The sequence below is a fragment of the Crotalus tigris genome, unplaced genomic scaffold (genome assembly GCF_016545835.1).
Source record: "Crotalus tigris isolate CLP2741 ecotype Arizona unplaced genomic scaffold, ASM1654583v1 scf7180000024340.7048381, whole genome shotgun sequence".
Classification (NCBI taxonomy): domain Eukaryota; kingdom Metazoa; phylum Chordata; class Lepidosauria; order Squamata; family Viperidae; genus Crotalus; species Crotalus tigris.
The window spans coordinates 6,539,544-6,560,893 of NW_024100510.1; the positions used below are offsets into that span (position 1 = coordinate 6,539,544).

At 36.4% G+C, this 21,350-nt stretch overlaps 1 protein-coding gene across 1 annotated transcript in view; it reads left to right on the plus strand.

The window, feature by feature from the left end:
- The first annotated feature begins 5,241 nt into the window (after positions 1 to 5,241).
- The window catches only part of MCM3 (minichromosome maintenance complex component 3), a 31,372-nt gene continuing 15,263 nt past the window's right edge, over positions 5,242 to 21,350 (plus strand). Inside the window, exons 1-5 of the mRNA XM_039326341.1 lie at positions 5,242 to 5,325; positions 14,607 to 14,719; positions 16,193 to 16,401; positions 17,032 to 17,162; positions 17,481 to 17,719. Coding sequence (XP_039182275.1) covers positions 5,242 to 5,325; positions 14,607 to 14,719; positions 16,193 to 16,401; positions 17,032 to 17,162; positions 17,481 to 17,719 — 776 coding nt within the window. The remainder of the gene's footprint in view (positions 5,326 to 14,606; positions 14,720 to 16,192; positions 16,402 to 17,031; positions 17,163 to 17,480; positions 17,720 to 21,350) is intronic.

Here is a 21,350-nt window from a genome sequence, read left to right on the forward strand (position 1 = left end):
AGAAAAAAGAAAGAAGAAAAAATAAAAATAAAAAAAATCTATAAAATATTTTAAATTTTAAATATGAGTTATTAAAAAACTAAATAATATTTTTATATCCAACTTGTATTGTATAAAGTCAATCCATTTTTTCCACACCACAAAATACTTCTCTTGCGATTGATCCTTCAAGAAAGCCGAAATCTTTGCCATTTCCGCCAAATAAGAAACTTTAAAAAACCACTCTTGCAAAGTAGGCAAAGATTCCTTCTTCCAACATTGCCCTACAAACAATCTTGCCGCTGTGATTAAATTTAACATCAATGTAGTCTCTTTAGTATCACAATCAGTAACAATACCTAACAAAAACAATTGTGGGGTAAATTTTACCCTCCTTCTAAAAATTCTTTGAATATTCCACCATATCTTAATCCAAAAAGCTTTTATATTTTTACACGACCACCAGATATGATAATAAGTAGCATCCAAACATCCACATCTCCAACATTTAGGCTGTAAATCAGGATACATACGAGACATTTTTTGTGGATCAAGGTGCCATCTATAAAACATTTTGTAAAAGTTCTCCCTTAAATTCTGGGCTTGTGTAAATTTGACATTCCTCACCCAAATAGTTAGGTTATGATCTATTTTATCAAATGCTTTACTGAAGTCCAAATAAATTATGTCCACAGCATTCCTCTGATCCACTAATTTTCTCATTTGGTCAAAGAAGGCAATAAGATTTGTCTGGCATGATCTATTTTTGACAAACCCATGTTGGCTTTTAGTAATGACTTTGTTTGCCTCTAGGTGTTCATTGATTTGTTGTTTGATTATCTTTTCCAGGATCTTCCTAGGTATTGAGGTCAGGCTGATAGGTCTGTAATTTCCTGGGTCCATTTTTTTCCCTTTTTTGAAGATGGGAACTACATCAGCTCTTTTCCAGTCCTCTGGTAGTTCCCCAGTGCTCCAGGACACTTGGGAAACCATTTTCACTGGCCTAAAATAAAGTGGATGGGGCAATATGAGCTTTGCTCAGATCCTCACTGAAACTCTTTTTGCAAATGCAAGAGGGAAAGGGGGCTTTTTGAGAAACCCAGGGGCAGAAAACTGGGGGGAGGGAGAGGGGGCTAGAAAAAGGATGTGTGAGATTTGCAATCAGGTTACCGTTAGTCACCCAAACTACAATCTCTTCAGAAATTGAGAAACAATGGAATGAAGAAGACTTAGTTTTGCTACCTGCTTCTTAATAGTTTATCTCTGTCCATCTGTCTCTCTGTCTCTCAGTGTTGCATTAGCCATCCAGTCCACCTTAGTAGTTTAGTTATTCTTTATTTCATTTGATCTGTCCTATCCTTTGCTATCTATTCCTTCCTTTCTTTATTTCTCCAGTCTTGCTTGTTCTAAAACATTCATTTATTAACCTACAGTTCTACTCAAGTGAGCATTCTCCAGATAAAGTAAATAGTTATTTATCCTTCTCAAATAATTATTTAGAAATGACTGCAACCATTTTCCATTCCAATTTGCCCTTCCTTTGCTATCCTATTTACATTTTAGTTGACTGCCTTGATTCCCCATGTTATTTCCCCAGAATTTGTCACCTTCTATCCCTGCCATTTTTTATCTATTATTAAAGGAATAGTATGCATATTCAATAGGCAGCCATAGTCTCACTGACTTGGTGAAATACAAGCAGGTAGGACTGGCTTAGGAAAGTGATTCTATTAGTCTAACTGGAACTGTACTTTATTTCTATAGGCTATAGAAACAGAATCTTGAAAACTTGACTGCGTTTTGCATTCCTTTTCTCTTATACCCCAGTAAATTAGGGTAGAAGCAAGCTGAACTCTTAATGTTTTCCTTGTTTCCCAGACTCAACGTATGTTTTTGTGGCAGACTCTGCATAGCTTCTCCAAAGTCATCTCAGTCTTTATTAGTGCTGTGGGACAGAATGGGAATTCAGATTATTCTGATGGAAGTCAATGGCAGACAACTTCTGTATTGTTGCCAAGAGCCTTCCATTAATATAAATATGTAGTTACCAAGAGTCAAACTCAACTCAAGGGAGTCTTATATTAAAGGTATGTAGTCTGACATTTGTTGTACTAACGTTTTTATAAAATTTGACATATCTTGCCTCCTAAAATTCTAGTTTGTGAAAGTTGCCTTTGTTTGCTGCATTATGGAAAAATGTAATCCATTTTTCAATCCCTCACCAGATCCAGGAATCAAGACAGATCACACTATCTATGGAGTAGATAATATTATTAGACTAGTTCCAAACATTCAGATTAGGCTACTGAGCCATCCTAGTCTCTGCGCAACAAATTCTAAGATGCATTCCAGATCTAAAGTGAAAGACATACAGTGTGTTACTAAACCAACATATGAAATTGGAAAATGGATAAAGATGTTCAGCAGGATCACAAACTATTAAATAAGAAACCATTGAAACATGAAGGGACTATAAAAACAGAAAGTTGGAACAAAAATTCAAGCGAGTATAATCTCTCTCAAAACACCAGAGCTGGGAGGAGTTCCCAAACATACAGTAATAAAAGGTAAAGTTGAATAGTTACCATGGATTAGAAAACATATTATTGCCTTTAAAAAGAGATGCATGCGATGCAGTACAGTGTCAAGTTACAAGAAAAAGTACTTTAGAATGTGAAATGCCCAAATGAGGAAATTATTACTATTTTGTTCCTGGTAACTTCCTGGACAGGTCCCTGCCAGTTTCTTGTCAAGACTTGTGGAAGTGGTTTACTCTTGCCTTCTTAAGTCTGAGAGAAAGTGACTGATCCAAGGTGATCCATCTGGCTTCATGCTTAAGGCAGGACTACAACTCACAAATTTCCCAGTTACTAGCCGGAAGCCTTAACCACTATAGCAAATTGGCTTTCCAATGAGGAAAGCAAACTGGCAAATGTACAAGATACACAAAAAAATAGTTTTGATGACCTTTGAGGCATATACCATTAAACACCACCATATCCACTGAGGACTGTATCATTAAGAGCAATGTTTTGAGGACCCTCTTATTAAAGACTACATAGACACTGAAGGAAGGCTATAGAGGAGGGTGTCAAACTGCCGGCCCACGGACCGGTTTCATCATACCGGAGCTGCACCCACCTCATTGCCGGCAATGGCGAAAAAGCTCCGATATGTTATGCGACGTCATGTGACGTCGCAAGTTTGACATGTCTGCTATAGAGCATCCTCTGACGTATCTGGCCACAAATCTAGTGCCCCACTTCTCTTCCTCAATAATAAACAGCATTTTAATTGCTTACAAGAGGCAGACTAGAAATTGGGAGATGGTAAGTTGTAGTTCTGCCCTGGACACAAAGCAAGATGGGTGACTTAGGCCAATCAATGTCTCTCAGACCTAGGAAGCAGGCAAGGGCAAACCACTGTTAAAAAAAAAAAAAAAAAAAAACTTGCCAAGAAAACTGCAGGGACCAGTCCAAGCAGTTTTAAAGAGTCAAGATTGACTTGAAGGCACTGTAATTGCTTACAAGACCTTTTTATGATTCTTCCAAATAAAATCTCTCAACACACCCAGCTATTTTCAGTGTAAACCTAGAGTGAAAAATAATGGATGTTATCCTGTTTCTTAAACATGAGCTGAATACCTATAACTGGTTTTTATGGTTGCTTCTGTTGCTCCAGGCTTCACTGCTGAATCATTCTATTGCTAGAAGATAATGGTCATTACACCTCTTCTACTCATTGCAGTAAAAAATACTTCCAGGTTCTTTGTTTACACAGGTCAATCTCAGAGAGCACCAAAGATCCCTGAGTTCAACCCTGAGCTACAAATATTGTCTTCTGTCAGAATCTGATGTGCATTTGGTGTCTTCTGGGAACTTTTTCCATCTTCTCAGTCTAGCTTATAACCCTGTGATTTTCTAATGATCTTCCACCCAATTGTTTATCAGATTCAATCCTGCTCATCTAGTCAGGAAGCTTTTTTAAAAAAAAAAAATGGGTGAGAGAAATGTATGAAGATAGTTGAGATATTTTATAACCTGTATTCTCATGACAAAGGTAGACTATAAATGCAATCTGAATACTTAATTTATACAATGTAAATAGCAACCTTGTAGGATAAGATATGGAGGTAGTTTGATAAAATCAGGAATGAGGTATTACAGAAAAGTAGGAAGTATTTTTTTTCTTCGAATTAATATGGTTCTGATATCCTCCATCCTCCAATTGGTTTTGGCTCTGAAGAACTGTCCATTGGTCTTTTCTCGGTACAAATGAAACATTTAAACAGAAACAGATGAAGAAATGCCCCCCCTCCTGGAGAATAAAGGAACTATTTTTAGAGAACCGGAAATATTGCTGATGCTTTCACTTAGGTAGCTACCGGTAGCTGCTACAGTACATACAAATAAATGTTAATTTTTCTCCATCTCATTCCCGTTAATTCAAAGACAAATTTGGGTTAAGAAGTCAAAGTCTTGAATAATTCAAAAATCCAGATGACCCCTAGATGACAGCAAACAATTTGGATTTTCAAAATTTCAAGCAGCGGAGTCTTGATAAAACGAAGACAACGGGATGAAGAATTGCAAAGGGAGCGTCCAACAATAGTTTGAATTAATAGCCTGAAATGGAGTTTCCTGCTTGAGCAGGGGGTTGAGCTAGAGGACCTCAAAGGTCCTTCCAACTCTGTTATTTTGTAATTGTTATTGTTAAGGTATACAAATAAACTACGCTTCCCATCATACGTATGGAAAGCAAAGTCACTCAGTCTTTTCCGGTCTACTGCCATTGAAGAAAACTTTTTTTATCTCTCTAAACAAAGTATTGTAGATCCCGTGTGCTTTTTCCTCTTTAAATTTAAGTGGGCGAACCACAGTTCTTCCAAATGAGGATTTCAGTTTATAAATGGAAAAATGGATAATTTAAACAAAAATCCAAAGCATTGAGTTTCAGATACTACAACTCCCACAATACCTTTCGCCAAAACATACACCCACCCACATAGCCTTCTCTTCATTGATTGGCGATTATTTCGGAGCGTTCGCACCCGTAGAGTAAAATATGCACGATTTTATTGGTCACTGGTGCAATAACTCTAAAATGTCGGGGGCGGGGAGAAGGCAGAACCGCCGTGTAGTTTGGCGGGAAAAAGGGTTAGGTTTTCGCGCCAAGTAGAGTTACAGGAAGAGTTCTAGTGTGGTTGTCTGTATATGCGTGGAAGAAAAAGCAGCCTAGGGGGGGATTCATCTCGAGTCTGAGATGGCAGCACCCGCGCCAACTACTTTGGATGATGCTGAATTGCGAGAAGCTCAGCGAGACTACTTGGATTTTTTGGATGATGAGGTGAGCAGGGGTCAGAGAGTTTGGGCTAATCCAAGCGACAGTCGTAAAAATGCTTATTGGCAAGATCTTGCTTATTGGCAAGATCTTGTCGTGGGAGGAATTCAGAAAAAGTTTTCTGCAAAATAATGGATGGAATCTACTTCGTGAGGAGTTAAAATGGGATTAGATAATTTATTTTCTAAAAGGAAATAAGCACTCTGCTCGGATACGTGGTATTACAGTTTCTGGAAGGAATAGCACTTAACCTGACGAGTTTCAATCTGTTCCATTAAGAATATATGAGTATAATTCCACAGCCCCAAATAATTTGCGAAGGATGAAATAAGTAATGGTTTAGCTGCTTAATAATGGTTTAAGCACATTGTTTTTAATCCTTTTCATGCAGCTGTCTTCCATGGTAGGTCAGTCCCTTAAAAGGGAGCGATCAATAGAGGCTAAACCTTATATAGGCTTTCACTTGGATGCAGGAATTATATGAAATACTTTATTAATAAAATCACGAGGAACCAAACTTGATTGTAAAGACTACCTTTATTTTGCTAGTCAGTTTTTAACTAAAACTCCATGATCCCTTGCTATTGCCCATGCTAATTAGAACTAATGGAAGTTGACATCCAAAACATCTGGAAAGTGCCTGCTCTCAGCTGAAACAATATGATACACAAGAGGAAAGGATAGGAATGTTATAAATTCCTTAAAACCAAAACAACCTGAAGTGCTATTTAAATCCATGGGGACCCTAACTGCCTAGAATAATGGCAGCTAGAAAGAAGAAAACTATTCCTTCTCTTAAAAGAGAAGATCTGGATAGGGCAACTGATGTAATAGAGTACAGGTAGTCTTTAACTTATGACCACAATTGAGCCCAACATTTCTGTTGCTAAGTGAAACATTTGTGAGTTTTGCTCCATTTTATAACCTTTCCTGCCACAGTTGTTAAGTAAATCCCTGCAGTTGTTTAAGTTAGGGTAATAACATGATTGTTAACTGAATGTACCTTCCCTATTGACTTTGCCTGTCAGAAAGACACACAAGCTGTTCACATGATCCCAAGGACACTGCAACTGTCATACATATGAATCAGTTGCCAAGCATCTGAATTTTGATCATGTGACCATGGGGATATTGCAATGGTTCTAAGTGTGAAAAAGTCACTTTTTTCAGTGCCATTGTAACTTTGAATGCACTAAATGAATTGTTGTAAGCCCTCCTTTTATCTATTTTGCATTAGATGGATGCTTCCTTCTTTTCACTGAGAGAATAAGTGAATCCAGGAATTTTCCCTAGTTAAGGGTTAAGAGAATTTTCAGCTGCACATGGCTTATTCAGTGGATGGAAGAAATGGGGATTCTGGCTCTTCTCATTGTCCTCAGTAATACAAGTTGAACTGGGTGGGAAATAACTGTTATCATGTTGGAAGTTCTTTGACTTTTTGTTCCAGACAAGCAGAGAATCCTCATTTTATTTAGAACTGTAAAGCTACCTTTAAAAATCTAAAGAGTTGCTTAGTAGTAGTGTTTCATTTTTTAGGTGAAATTGGGAAGGTGTGCACTTTTATTAGAAAGGTGAGCTTTGTAAAATGGGACATTTATTGTCAATAGCTTTTCAGGTTCACTTCTGTATGTTGCTTGTATTTTTTTGTACATAATTCCAATACTTTCTTTCCTTTTTTTAAAAAAGTTTTTATTGAGTACAAAGAAAAAAAAAGGATTAAAAACATTGAACATGGTAAATCGTCTTTGACTGACATCTCAATCCATATTGTACATTAATTACATATAATATATCTATATACAACTATACATTTCTGGTCCCTGTCTTAACTTATCTCTTTACTATGACCTCCATTTTTTTCCCTCCATCTATAAAATTTATTCCATATTCGATAAAATTCTGTTTCTTCCTGATTTTTTAATCTTTTAGTTATCCTGTCTAGTTCTGCGCAATACATAATTTTCTTTATTAGTGCTTCCCCACTCAGTACTTCCATTGCTTTCCACTTTTGAGCAAATAGTATCCTTGCCGCCGTAACCACATGAATAATTAAATATGTGTCCTGTTTATTTACATTTTTCTCTAGTATTCCTAATAGTAATATCTCAGGTTTGTATTGAATGTTTTGCCTAGTCATTTCTATTGCCCATTCCCAGACCATACGCCAGTACACCTGTGCTTCTCTACATGTCCACCATACATGAAAAAAGGTGCCCTTTTCTTTTTTACATTTCCAACATATAGATGAATATCCGTTATACATTTTGGCTAATCTGGCCGGAGGGAGATGCCATCTGTAAACCATCTTATACAGGTTTTCTTTATATGATGTCGCCAATGTGATTTTGTTATTTTGCTCCCATACTTGCTGCCATTGATCCATATTTATATTATATCCTAGATCTATTGCCCATGTCACCATTGTTTTTTTTAACCTGCTCCTCATATAGCTTATATTCCAACAGGTGTTTATAAATATTCTTTATTTGTTTTTTCTCCAGGCCTAGCAATATTTTATCTAACCCCATATCTTGTCTGTTAATACCTCATTCTTGCTTATCCTTCATGTATCTTGCTTGTATAAGGAGATAAGACCACCACTCCATGTCTATTCCTTGTTGTCTTAGCTCTTGTTTTTGTTTTAAATAACCTTCTTCTGTCAAGATGTCTTTATATACAATAGCCTTGTCTTTCCTATACAGATTGGGATATGTGATTGCCTCCAATGGCAATAGCTAAGCCGGAATCTTTGTGTAATATTGACGTTTAACTATATTCCAGCTTTTTATTAATTCTTGCCGAACCTTATGTCTTAAAAAATATTGGTGGTTTCTGCTTTGCCCCATCCATATGTGAGCATGCCAACCCTGCTGGAGGTCATAACCCTCTAAATGTAAACATCTTTTATTTTCTAAAGTTATCCAGTTTCTAATCCAGTGGTTCTCAACCTGTGGGTCGGGACCCCATTTGGGGTCGAACGACCATTTCACGGGGTCGCCAAACAACGCAGTCCACCATTTTTTTCCTCTTTTCCTTAGCTGTGCTACTCCCTTTTATTCTATTGGCTTTTGAAAGCCAAAAGAATAGACTCTCTTGAATAGAGTCTAATTCTATTGGCTTTCAAAAGCCAATAGGAATTGTCCAGGCTGTCTCTGCCCTGCTGAGCCTGCCAAAAGTCCCATTCTGCAAACGGTGCTGCACCAGTTGAGTAGTCCTCGACTTACGACAGTTGAGTAGTCCTCGACTTACGACCGGTTGGGGGTCACGGCATTAAAAAGGTTGAGAACCACTGCTCTAATCCATGTTAGGGCCACTGCTTGATAATATAGCTTCCAATCTGGGAAACCTAAACCTCCCCTCTCTTTGGTATCCTGTAATGCCTTTAATTTTATTCTTGCCTTCTTACCGGACCACACAAATTCCAAGGTTAATTTATTCAGCTCCTTGAAAAATTTCTTGTCTAATTGTATTGGAATATTCTGAAACAGGAATATCATTTTAGGTAGGATGTTCATTTTCACTCCCAAGTAATGAAAGATGTAAATTTTTCCAGTGGTCTAAATCTACCATATATGCCGGCGTATAAAGCGACCTGGCGTATAAGACGACCCCCGTTTTTGGCGCCGAGTCGCATGCCTAGAACGTCGTCTTATACACTGGAAACTACCAGTATTTCCGGTGTATAAGACGACTCGGTGTATAAGACGACCCCCGTCTTTGGCGCCGATTTTAACGCTTGCGGAAGTCACCTTATACGCCGGCATATACGGTACTTTTATATTCTTTACCAATTTGCCATAATTGTCTTCTTTAATTGATGAGCAGCGTGCTGAAATAACTATCCCTAGATATTTTAATTTGGAAACTACTTGTATACCTAATTTTGCCTCGAGGTTTCCTTTTTGTATGTTAGTCATGTTTTTTGTAATAATCTTTGTTTTGTTTCTATTTATTTTCAAACCTGCCAGATCCCCATACTCTTCCAATAATTCGAATAATTTCTGCCCTGATTGTTCTGGGTCTTCTAATATAAATGCTAAGTCGTCTGCATAAGCTTGAAGTTTGTATGTTTTTTTCTTAATCTTAAGTCCTTTAATTTGCTCTTCTTGTCTTACTACTCTAGCAAGAATTTCTAATGTATATATAAATAACAATGGCGAGAGAGGACATCCTTGTCTTGTACCTTTCTGTATGTTGAATTTATCAGTGGCCTCTCCATTTATTATGATCTGGGCTTTTGTTCAGAATATATTGCGGTTATCATGTTTAAAATTTTTTCCCCAACATCCATTAATTTTAGTTGTTGGATCATAAATTGCCAATTGACATTGTCAAAAGCCTTCTGTGCATCAAGGAACAGAAGTGCCACTTGACGATCACTATGCGATTTATAAAATTTGAGAATGTCTAAGATTGTTCTTATATTCCGCTTAGTCTGTCTGTTTGGTAAAAACCCATTTTGATCCGAATGTATGAATTCAGTTAGGTACTTTTTGAATCTCTCCGCCATTATTGAGGCAAAAATTTTATAGTCAGAATTCAATAATGATATAGGTCTATAATTTTGTATCCGTGTTTTTTCTGCTTCTTCTTTTGGAATCAATATTATATTTACCTCTGACCAAGACTTAGGTATTTTAGCTTCAGTTAATAGGCATTAAAAACTTCTAGTAGGTATTGATTGAGTGCACTTTGTTGTTCTTTATATAGTTCTGCTGGTATTCCATCTGGGCCAGTTGCCTTATTGATCTTTTATTTATAGCCCTGATTATTTCAGCCATTCTTATTTCCTCATTTAACATAGATTTTATTTCCTCCGGAATCTTAGGTATGTCTGCCTTCTCTTAAGTATTCTATTATCCTTTCTGCATTTTCCCCCTCATTTCTCTTATATAGTTTTTCATGGTATCTTTGAGCAATTCCCCTTTTTATAGTCTCCTCCTCCTGAATCTCTCCTTTTTCATCTTCCAAATTAATAATCCGTTGCTTCTCTTTCTGTCTACTTAGTTTATACACCAGCCATCTTCCCACTTTTTTCGCATGTTCAAAGTTATTTTGCTTAGCTGCCTGTAATTTTTGTGCTAGCTTTTCTGAATCCTCTATACATAGTTTATGTTTAATTAAATCCATTTTGTTTTTCAATCCTTTGTTTTCAGGATCTCTCTGAAATTGTGTTTCGGCCTGTTTGTATTCTTCCTCGAGCCTCATCCTATATTGTTTTTTCTCTTTGTTTCTCTTGGCCATGTATGAAATTGCTACACCCCTCATGTATGCTTTTGCCATATCCCAAATGTTCTGCAAGGATGTATCCTCATTGTCATTCGCTTGAAAGAAAAGGTGCATCTCTTTCTCCATTCTTTCCTTAAGTTCTTTTTCTTTAAGAAACACTCTTTGGAGAGTCCATCTTGGCCTGCTCCTTTGTCCTTTCAAGCAAAAACTTATCGGATTATGGTCTGCCCAGAGGCTAGGTTCAATATCAATTTCTTTAATTTCCAAGGCTAATTCTTTTGTAAATCATAGCATGTCTATCCTGGTCCATGATCTATGTCTATTAGAAAAGTATGTGTATTCCCTCTTATCATAATTCCTTTCCCTCCAAACATTATGTAAGCTAAGATCTGTACACATCTCAAAAAAGGTTTTGGGAAGTGTTTTTTTTTGTTTTGTTTCCTTTCCTTGCCTCTGTACTTTTATGGTCTTTTGTTTTATCTGCAATTGCATTAAAATCTCCGATTATACAGAAACCATCTCCCTCTATATCACTCAGCTTATTATGAAGGTTTTTAAAAAAGGATACTTGAGCTCCGTTTGGGGCATATATTACAACAATTATTATATTTTTTTTATTCAGTTTAGTCTCAGCTATCAAGACCCTTCCCTCTTTGTCTTTATAGATTTGTTTCGAAATTATCTTCTGCTTAACATACAGAACTACTCCTTTTTTTTCTCGTCTAGTGAAACATATAGCCTACCTAATTTAGGTTGTTCTAATAGATATTCTTGATCATTTTTTATGTGAACCTCCTGTAATGCGATAATGTCTGCATTTAGTTTAATAAGCTTACTAAAAACTTTCCTATGCTTTACTGGTGCGTTCAACCCTCTAATATTTGTTGACCAAATCTTATACTCCTCTCCCATTGTCCTGTTTTTGTCGTGTCTTTGTGCTTCTAGTAATTCTTATTTCCTTCGCCTCTTCTGAGCTTCTCCCCTGTTGTTCTAGCCTATCTTGACCTCTTCCCCCTCTCACTTCTTCCATGCTTTGCTCTGTCCCTCTTTTCTCCAACATTCGTTCAATATCTCTTCTTTTTTCAACCATAACTCTTTCTTCTCCGAGATCCCTCAGGTCTTCCTCTGAAGCACAATATTGCCTGTAGAAGTCTTCTACTTTCTCTACTGTATCCAATCTAAACCTCTTCTCTTGCCAAGTCACAATAAGTTCCTCTGGTGTTAACCATCTAAAATTTACATTGCTTTGATGTAACCTGGATGTCAGGAAGAGGTAGTTCTTTTGGAGGTCTTTCATCCTTTTTGGTATCTGTTTTAACACAATAATTTGTTTTCCTCCGTATTCTAACTGTTCATCACGTATTCTATATAATAATTCATCTCTAATTTTCTTTTTTTATAAACTTCACATGGACCTCTCTGGGAAGGTTATGTCGTCTCCCATAGTTTGTCTGCACCCTGTATGTCTCGTCCATTCCAGCAATCATCTCTTCTTTGTCAATCTCCAGAGCTCCTGCCAACAAACCCGCCATCTTGTCTGGAATATCTTCTCCACTTTCCTCAATAACATTTTGGAATCTAAGATATTGGGTCGCCTTCTCCGCTTCCAGTAACGTCACCGCTGTCATAACTCTTTATTAGTCTCAGTTAAATTTTTGTCCATCTCTTCCACCTTCTTTTCTTCATTGTCCAATCTTTGCTCTACTGCCAGCAACTTCTGTTCATTTTTTGCGATTTGCTGCAGAAAAGCTTCAAATCTTTCATCCATTGCCTGAATCTTCTCTTTCATTTCTCCAGTAACATTCCTAACTACTTCTAATTTGTTTTGATTTCCTCATGGTTCTTCATCATGACTTCCTGGATTGCCTGCATCATTGCCTGCAATTCTTTAAGTGGATTGGAACATTCTCTTTGAAGCATGTCATCTAATGATCTTTGGCTCATAGGGCTGGAACCTTGTGTTACGTTTTTCTCCCCCCCACCAATCTTAGCTAAATTTGGATTGCTTGCCATTTTAAATAAACTTTCCCACCACTTACTCTTCTTCCAAAATATCCACTTTCCACTTCCCTCTTTTCGTTCTTCCAGTTTCTCCCCCTTTACGTTATTCCCCCTCCAGGTGTTTAAACAACAACAATATTGCTGGTATATTCTATCTATGTAACTCTATCAATATAATACTGATGCAAGTACAAGTTCTAACAGTTCAATCTCAGCTGTTAACTTTAAGCTTTCCCAGCGCTTTCCTTTTTTTTATATAATCCAATAAACCCTTCAATCTCTCTTTAATATCCTTTCTCTTTTCTTCTTTCTTCTGTCTCATACCATACAGTTCTATACGTGCATATAATCACCTGCTATCTCCTCAGCAACACTTTCCAAGGTTGTCAGTCTCTATATCATTCCAGTTCCTTCTATCATGCAATCTCTATCTCTTTCCAGGGAGAAGAAAAAAAAACACTAAAAGAAAGAGATCAGACACCTTTCTGCTGGCCAATCCATTCAGCAGACAAAGGCAAAAGCCTGAGACCATAAGACAAGGTTCTTAGCTTAAATGAAGGTTGATTCCTGTCCTTTTGTGTGGCTTTTAAAACGCCAGGTCTTTAATCAGTGCAGCCTGGCTCCTCCATATCAGGCCCTTCCGGGCGTTCTTCCTGCCACTTTCACTCGCCGCTGTCTTTCCACTCCTTCAGCTTCTCTTTTTCCAGGCTTCCCCTTTCCACATTCTCTTTTGATGCATCTACCAAAACCACTCACAAAGCTTTGGGAAAAGTCAGTTTAGTTAAGTCCAATTTATCGTCGTTCTGCTATTTCCTCGCTTACTCCATCCAGCTGTCAGCTTCAGCGGCCATTTTTGGCCGTCTTCTTCCCGATCTGCTCGGTACCGGGTTTATCCACTACCCTTCGCCAGTCACCACCGACGGCAGATCAGCTTATCGCCCACACCTACCGTCGCCCCCATGAGGCTTCTTTCGGCTCAGATGAGCCCCACAGACCTAGGACGAGCGTTTGGCGATGCCGGAGAGACCATTCACACTGCCGCCCGCTCTGACAGCTGGCTCCGCCCATTCCCCAATACTTTCTTTCCAATGAATGCAAAGACATTCATTGCTTTACACATTTTTAATTTTCTTTTTTTGGATTGAGTGACCAATTCTGATTTTTGTCAGAAATTATATGACTTTTTTAAAAAAACAAAATCAAATTAAAAGCTGTGGCTCAAATTGTAAGGAAATATTGGCTTTTCATCAGGATGCATTTTCCCACTTATGTTAATGTACTATTTTAGCAAAAGCAAACAATACTATGTTAAATATATTATTTTAAGCTTGTACTGTATGTGGATCCCATATTAGAGTTTTTAATATGTAAAATTTATGTAAAAGCAGAATTAAATGAATTTAGGTTTTGAAAACTCAACATCTTTTTGTTATTGCATTGTTTTTTAAAAAAATATTAAAGCAGTCTGCTCTGGGATGTATCTGATCAATTATTTCACAGTATTTTGCATAAAACGTATCTACTGCATTTATCTGCCAGTTACAAAACCATGTTATGCATGTTCTTCATTTGTAGAACAAGGGCAAAATTATTCAGTTAGAGGATGTATAATGCTCTGAAGCATGCAGGAATACAAGTATAGCACCTGTTTCCATTCCATAAAACAGATGCGTCTTTTCACGGGTTTGTGTGGCTGTTATATGCAGCTGCTGTATGAAGCTTAAAAAGTGGTTTAAGGAGTTTTGTAGACAGGTTCTATAGTATATAGTCCTATTAAAGTGATTGTAGAAAGAGAAAATACTTATTTTTATGAATTTGAGCATGATACAATTTCACTAAATAAACTTAATGCAAAACTTTAAGCATCGTGATAGTTATTCTCCATCCAGCTCAACTTGTGTCACTGAGAATAATGAGAGGAAACACAATCCAACTTCACTTAGAGAACATTGAATAAACCATGATGAAGTAGAAGGCCTCTTGGCCATTTTTCCATAGAATCAGAATAAATGAATTAACATTGTCTAAACAGTTCTTCTTACCTACCCTCCTTCCAGGAAGATCAGGGAATTTACCAGAGTAAAGTCCGGGACATGATTAATGACAATGGACATCGTCTGATTGTGAATATCAATGACCTCCGCAGAAAGAATGAGAAAAGAGCCAGTCGGTAAGAATAAGAATGTTAGCGAAGTATTTGGTTCCTCCCCGGAAAAGGAACTTGGGGTAGCTTATGTATGTCTTCCAGTCCCTGTCTCATTTAGGAATTTTTGAAAGCAACCATGCTTTGTGTTTGGATTCACTCTGGACCATTATTTTATTTGTGAACTGAATAAGGAAAGTTTTCAATAATCATAGTCTGTACACACAAACCCATCTCTCTTCTGCTAATTATGGTGTGATTGAATCCCTACAGAATGTTTTTCTAGGTTGTGCCTTTTATTCTGATTTAAGACAATGGCTGGCTCAGCCCTTGTTAAATATTCCTGGTCACACTGATGAACTTTATGTAAGGTACTTTAAGGCTAACATAAGTCCTTATGTCACTCTAAGACAAAATGCTGTTACTTAATGGCAGTTTTGTTTCATGAAGGTTACCATCATGGGAAGGAATGACTATTTGCAGAGGTAATTTTGCTTATACATGAAGATTGTTGAATGCTTTACTATGTTTCAGGTCTTAATTGTAATGTTAGATTTCTAGTCAATGACTTGAAGCAATGAAGTTTTGATCTGAAGAATCTCCTGGAGATTTGGCTTTTATAAATAAGGCAGAAGAGTAGTCCATAATACATTATCTTTGAAATACTTGAATGTCAAAGCTAGGTCATTTGGATTATGTTAAAAATTGGGAAATTTAATCTGCTTCAGCGATAGCAAAATGAAATGGTGAAGTTGGTATTGTGGTGAATTTGACTTCTAGGGACTAGTCACCTTCTGGGACTTGTTTTGGTTTCTCAGTATGTAAAATACTAGGAGAGAGTTTGCTGAAAATCTTTAGTCTGTGTACTAACAAGGCCAGCTCGGAGGATTTTGAATCCAAACAAAGTTGGGCAGTTGCTGTGACCAGGGTTTTCTAATTCCCCCATTTCACTGATGTTCATAGAATAATCAGGATCATTAAAACAGCATCCAGAAGTCTTTATTTCTATTTTTGGAATGTTGTCAACAATTGTAATATTTGTTATTATATGTTAATCCATTGGGCATTAATCTATACATTCCTTTAGTTACACAATAAGGCACATGTTATAAACCAAATATTCTACAGTACTGGTCTTATTAAAAATAACAAATTTCAGTGACAATCAAAATATCCTTTCTAACTTTGTAAAATTAGTGTTTGTGTGGCTAGACTTTCTCTGATGCTTGTCATTGAGCAAGTGAGGGCCTAATTTCTGATCTTTAACTACGACTCAGGGTGATACCAAAAGTTCTAGGTAAGTGCAGTATAGGAAAATTTAAAGATGGTTAGTTTACTTAAAGATTACAGTGATAGATGCAATCTTTATTTTGAAAGGAGCACTGGGAATTAACAACATTGTTAATTCTTGATAGGGTTGTTTTAATGAGAATTGTTTTCCTGTTATGATATAGGCTTTTTCTGACAGGACATTAAAACTCTTATTCATCTTTGCTGCAGTTTGCTGAACAACGCCTTTGAGGAATTGGTGGCTTTCCAGCGTGCTCTGAAAGACTTTGTTGCTTCTGTGGATGCTACATATTCGAAGCAGTATGAAGATTTTTATATTGGGTTAGAAGGCAGCTTTGGATCTAAACATGTGACACCTCGGACGTTGACATCCCAGTTTCTCAGCTGTATTGTCTGTGTGGAGGGTATTGTTACAAAATGTGAGTGAAGCAGTCTGTGCACTAAAAGCTGTTCAAAGCAGCTTTTGATTCCAAATGGATGGAATATGATTGGTTAATGATTATATTTAAAAAACAGTAACTCCTTCAGTTTTAGAAATCTTTGCGACTTGTGGGGGGGGGGGAGAGAAAGGAACATGGCGGTACCTACTTTCCTGCTAACAATATATTATCCAATGTACTCCATGAATGATGAGGCTTTCTCTCCAGGTTTTTGTAAAAGAGTGAAATAGACATTTAAGTAAGAATTGTTCCAATAAAGCTAAACATTATACATTCAGGATCAGAACGAGAATGTTGAGAATGTTATTCAGAAGAATCATTTGGAAGTACTTGTGTTAAATATTTTTGTGTGTTTTTTAAGGGCTTAGAGCAGATTGCGATGCACTGTTATCCACTGTTATCTTTAAAACGGTCTAGGAATAGATAAAATAAATTTAATGGGATTGAGTGTGCAATTGATGTGAAAAGACCTGGTATGTTACATCAACTTAAAACATGTAATGTTTTGCAGTCTAGCATGGGAACATCTGAAGTAAGTTTTAAGACTGAGTGTTGGCTTAGCCCTTTTCTTTATTTCCAGATGCCTTTTCTATTTCTATTCCCGTGTAGGCTCCTTAGTGCGCCCAAAGGTGGTTCGAAGTGTGCATTACTGCCCTGCGACCAAGAAAACCATTGAGCGCCGATACACTGACTTGACTTCCCTGGAAGCTTTTCCATCCTCTGCTGTTTATCCCACCAAGGTGAGCTGTGTGGATTCAGAAGGCTTTCAAGCTCCTAGAAAAGAAATGTCTCTATTATGAAAGAATTGTAAAAGATATTAGGATATAGATATGATATCGTTAAATATTCTTCGACCCCAAATTTGGTGCTCAGTATTTAATGCTATGTACCACTTCAAAATATAAATAATGTTGGTGGCACAGCATGTACCCAAGAATTCAAGTAATCTGCATAGCATATTTATATGGGGAATATAAATTCAAATCCCATTTTTTAGCAAGTAAACCAAAAAACCCTCTTTAAAAAATTTAGTAAAAAACAAAAGTACATTCTTGTAGGATGAAGAAAACAATCCTCTTGAGACAGAATTTGGCCTGTCAACTTACAAAGATCATCAGACCATCACAATCCAGGAGATGCCAGAGAAAGCACCAGCTGGACAACTTCCTCGCTCTGTAGACATCATTTTAGATGATGACCTGGTAGACAAAGTAAAGCCAGGAGACCGAATACAGATCATTGGGACTTTCCGTTGTCTGCCAAGCAAGAGGGGTGGCTACACTTCTGGGACATTTCGGTTAGTAGTATAAGCTGCTTTATTGGTTTTCGGCTGATGTACCAAGCCTTGAGATCCATGTTGCATCAAGCTCTCCTGCAACAAAACCATTTTCCAGAATAATGTCATTGCTTTTGTTTTGTTGTCGTTCTACAAATTTGGCTTTTTAGAATCTGCATTTCCAGCGACTTTCTTTTTTTTCTTTTTTTTTATTAAAAAGTTTTTATTTTCCATTTATTTATACAAAATAATTCAATTAAAATAAATTCCTAACCATTAGTACCGCCTGCCCATTCCCCCCAGGCTGTGTCCACCCTCTCTAAACCTTCCCTACTTGCCTCCTCTTTCTGTCCTCCCCTCCTACTCTCTTCCCCTCCCCTCCTCCTCTAACCATCCTACTTCCTCCCTACTCCTTACTCCCCTCTCATCCCTCTCACACACATGAACGCAGCATAGGGGAAATGCCCAAGCATTTACCATGACTATATTATCATTACCCACCCACTCACCCACCCACCCACCCTCCCTCAACCCTCCCCCCCTCGCTTCCCAGACCAGAGTACAGGGTTATTAATAAGAAAGTTAAAAAAAAAGAAAAAGAAAAAAAAATCATACTTAACCTTTAACTCCCCTTAAATTAAGTCATATAAACAAATCTCTACAACAGTTACTATAAAATTTACTCATAAAATAAATGAAACTTTATAGTCCCATATTTTTTCTGAATATAATCTATCCATCTTCTCCATACAATAATACATCTTTCTTGTGTATGATCCTTCAAATAAGCAGAAATTTTTGCCATTTCTGCAAAGTTAGAAACTTTAAATATCCATTCTTGTAAAGTAGGCAACGAGTCCTTCTTCCAATACGAGCCTACTAATAACCTTTCTGCAGTTAATAAATTCAACGTTAAAGTAGTTTCTTTGTCATTTAAATCCACAAAGATACCCAATAGGAATAATTGAGGGGTGAACTTTATCTTCCTTTTAAAAACCTTTTGAATGTTCCACCAAATCAAATCCAAAAAGCCTTTACCTTTTTACAATTCCACCAAACATGAAAATATGTCGCATCCATATTACCACATCTCCAACATTTGGGTTGTAAATTTTGATACATACAAGATATTTTTTTAGGATCTAAATGCCATCTGTAAAACATTTTATAAAAATTTTCCCTCAAATTTTGAGCTTGTGTAAATTTAACATTTCTAATCCAAATTGTCTCCCATAAGTCCAATGGGATCGGATCCTGGATATTCTGAGCCCATTTAATCATACAGTCTTTAACCAATTCTGTTTCAGAGTCTAATTCTGTTAAAGCATTGTAAATTCTTTTTATATGGGCCTGATTCTGATCTTTAATCTGAGTAACCAGATTTCCATCTTCTAGTGTTATTCCTTCTTTCTTATCTACAGTCCACCTATCCACTATTTGTAAATATTGAAACCATGACTGTAGAATATTTTTTTGCCTTAATACATCTAGAGATTTTAAATGCCAATCCGAACCTGACCAAATTAATAATTCTTTATACGAAATTTTATCAAAGTTCATCCCCTTAGAAATTCCCTCAATTGCATGTCTAGGAATCCCCCAGATAGGTATTTTATAGTTTAACCTATAATAATACTTTTTCCAAACTCGAAGTAAGGCACTCCTCAAAATATGTGATTTGAAAGCCCGGTCCACTTTCTTATTAAAAATTAAATATGCATGCCAACCATACATTAAATCCCACCCTTCAAGAACAAGAATATCCTTATTTATTAAATTAAGCCAATCACTTATCCAAGTTAAGGCTGCTGCATCATAGTATAATTTCAAGTTAGATGGTTTAAGTTCTCCTCTTTCTCGGGCATCTTGCAAAATCTTAAACTTAACCCTTGGTTTTTTCCCAGCCCAAATGAATTTATTGATACCCTTCTGCCTTTCCTCCAAATTTACATCTTTTTTTAAAATAGGTATCATCTGAAACAAGAAAAGAAACTTTGGTAGAACATTCATTTTTACAGCTGAAATTCTCCCCAACAGTGACAATTGCAGTTTTTTCCAGTCATTTAAATCCTTTTGCACTTTTGCCCATAGTAATTCATAATTATTTTTATACAATTTTCCATTTGAGGCAGTTAAATATACTCCCAGATATTTAACCTTTTTCACCATCTGAAAACCTGTGGCTTTAACCAAACTTTCCTTGTCATTGGCTAACATATTCTTAGATAATATCTTAGTCTTATGGTTATTGACTTTAAAACCAGAAACTTTTCCATACTGTGTTATAAGTTCTAATAGACAATCAACCGCTCTAATCGGTTGTTCCAAAATCAAAACCAAATCATCCGCAAAAGCCCGTAATTTATACTCATTTTTTCTTATCTTTATGCCCTTGATTACCGTTGATTCTCGAATCTGGATCAACAAAATCTCCAATGTTAAAACAAATAACAGTGGAGATAATGGACATCCTTGTCTTGTCCCTTTTTCAATATTAAGAGTCTCAGTCAATCCCCCATTAACAACAATTTGAGCAGATTGTTGCTGATATATAGCTTTAAGTGCATGTAAAAAATTATCCCCAAAATTCATTTTCTCTACCAGTGCTTTTTTAGCATCCAAAAATATAAAAGCCACAGGAATCTGGTTGTTCTTATCCAAATACTTAATTAAGTTAATAATTTGTCTAACATTATATTTCATGTATCTCCCTGTTATGAATCCTGATTGATCACTGTGAATCAAATCCTTCATAACCTGCATTAATCTATTTGCCAAAAGTTTTGTAAAAATCTTGTAATCTACATTTAATAATGATATTGGCCTATAATTCTGTAAGATCACGATCCTCCTTCGGAATCAATGATATAAACACTCTTTTCCAAGAAGGAGGAACTTGTGCTCCCAGCAAAATACTATTAAAAAGCTCCTTTAATGGCTCCAACATTTCTTCATATAAATTTTTATAATACGTCAACGTCAATCCATCTGTTCCTGGAGACTTTCCCACCTTTAACTGCTTGATAGCTAAGCCAATTTCCTCCACAGTAATTAAACAATTCATCCCATTTTGCTGTTCCTCAGAAAGTTTAGGAAAATGTACTGATTGTAAATATTTATCTATATCCATTCCCTTTATATTATCACTTGAGTATAGTTTTGTGTAAAAATCTAAAAAACTCTTTTTAATCAAATTTTGCTGAAAAACCTCAGTACCTTTATATTTTACTTTCTCTATAATCCTAGCCTTCTGTTTCTTTCGTAACTGATAAGCCAACCACCTCCCAGGCTTATTCGCATTACAAAAAGTATTATGTCTCATATAACGCAAATTGGTAGCCACATGATCTGCCATCAACATATTAAATTGTTCCCTAAGCATTTTTATAGAAACCTTTAAGTTATTATCAGTTGGTTAAGAGCAAGCGCTTCTTCTTTTATTTTAATCTCATCTTCTATTTCTCTACGTCTTTGTATCCTTTATCCTTTTATCCCTAGAAACTTAATACAATGCAGTAGAGATCTTAAATTAATCTGGTATTTGTTTTGCTAATAACATTTATATTACTGGTATTAGTGTTCCTATGAAGCTGCAGAGAAATGTTTAAACATAAAAGGAAAAAGAGTGATTGTCTTGATTTATTCCTTTTCA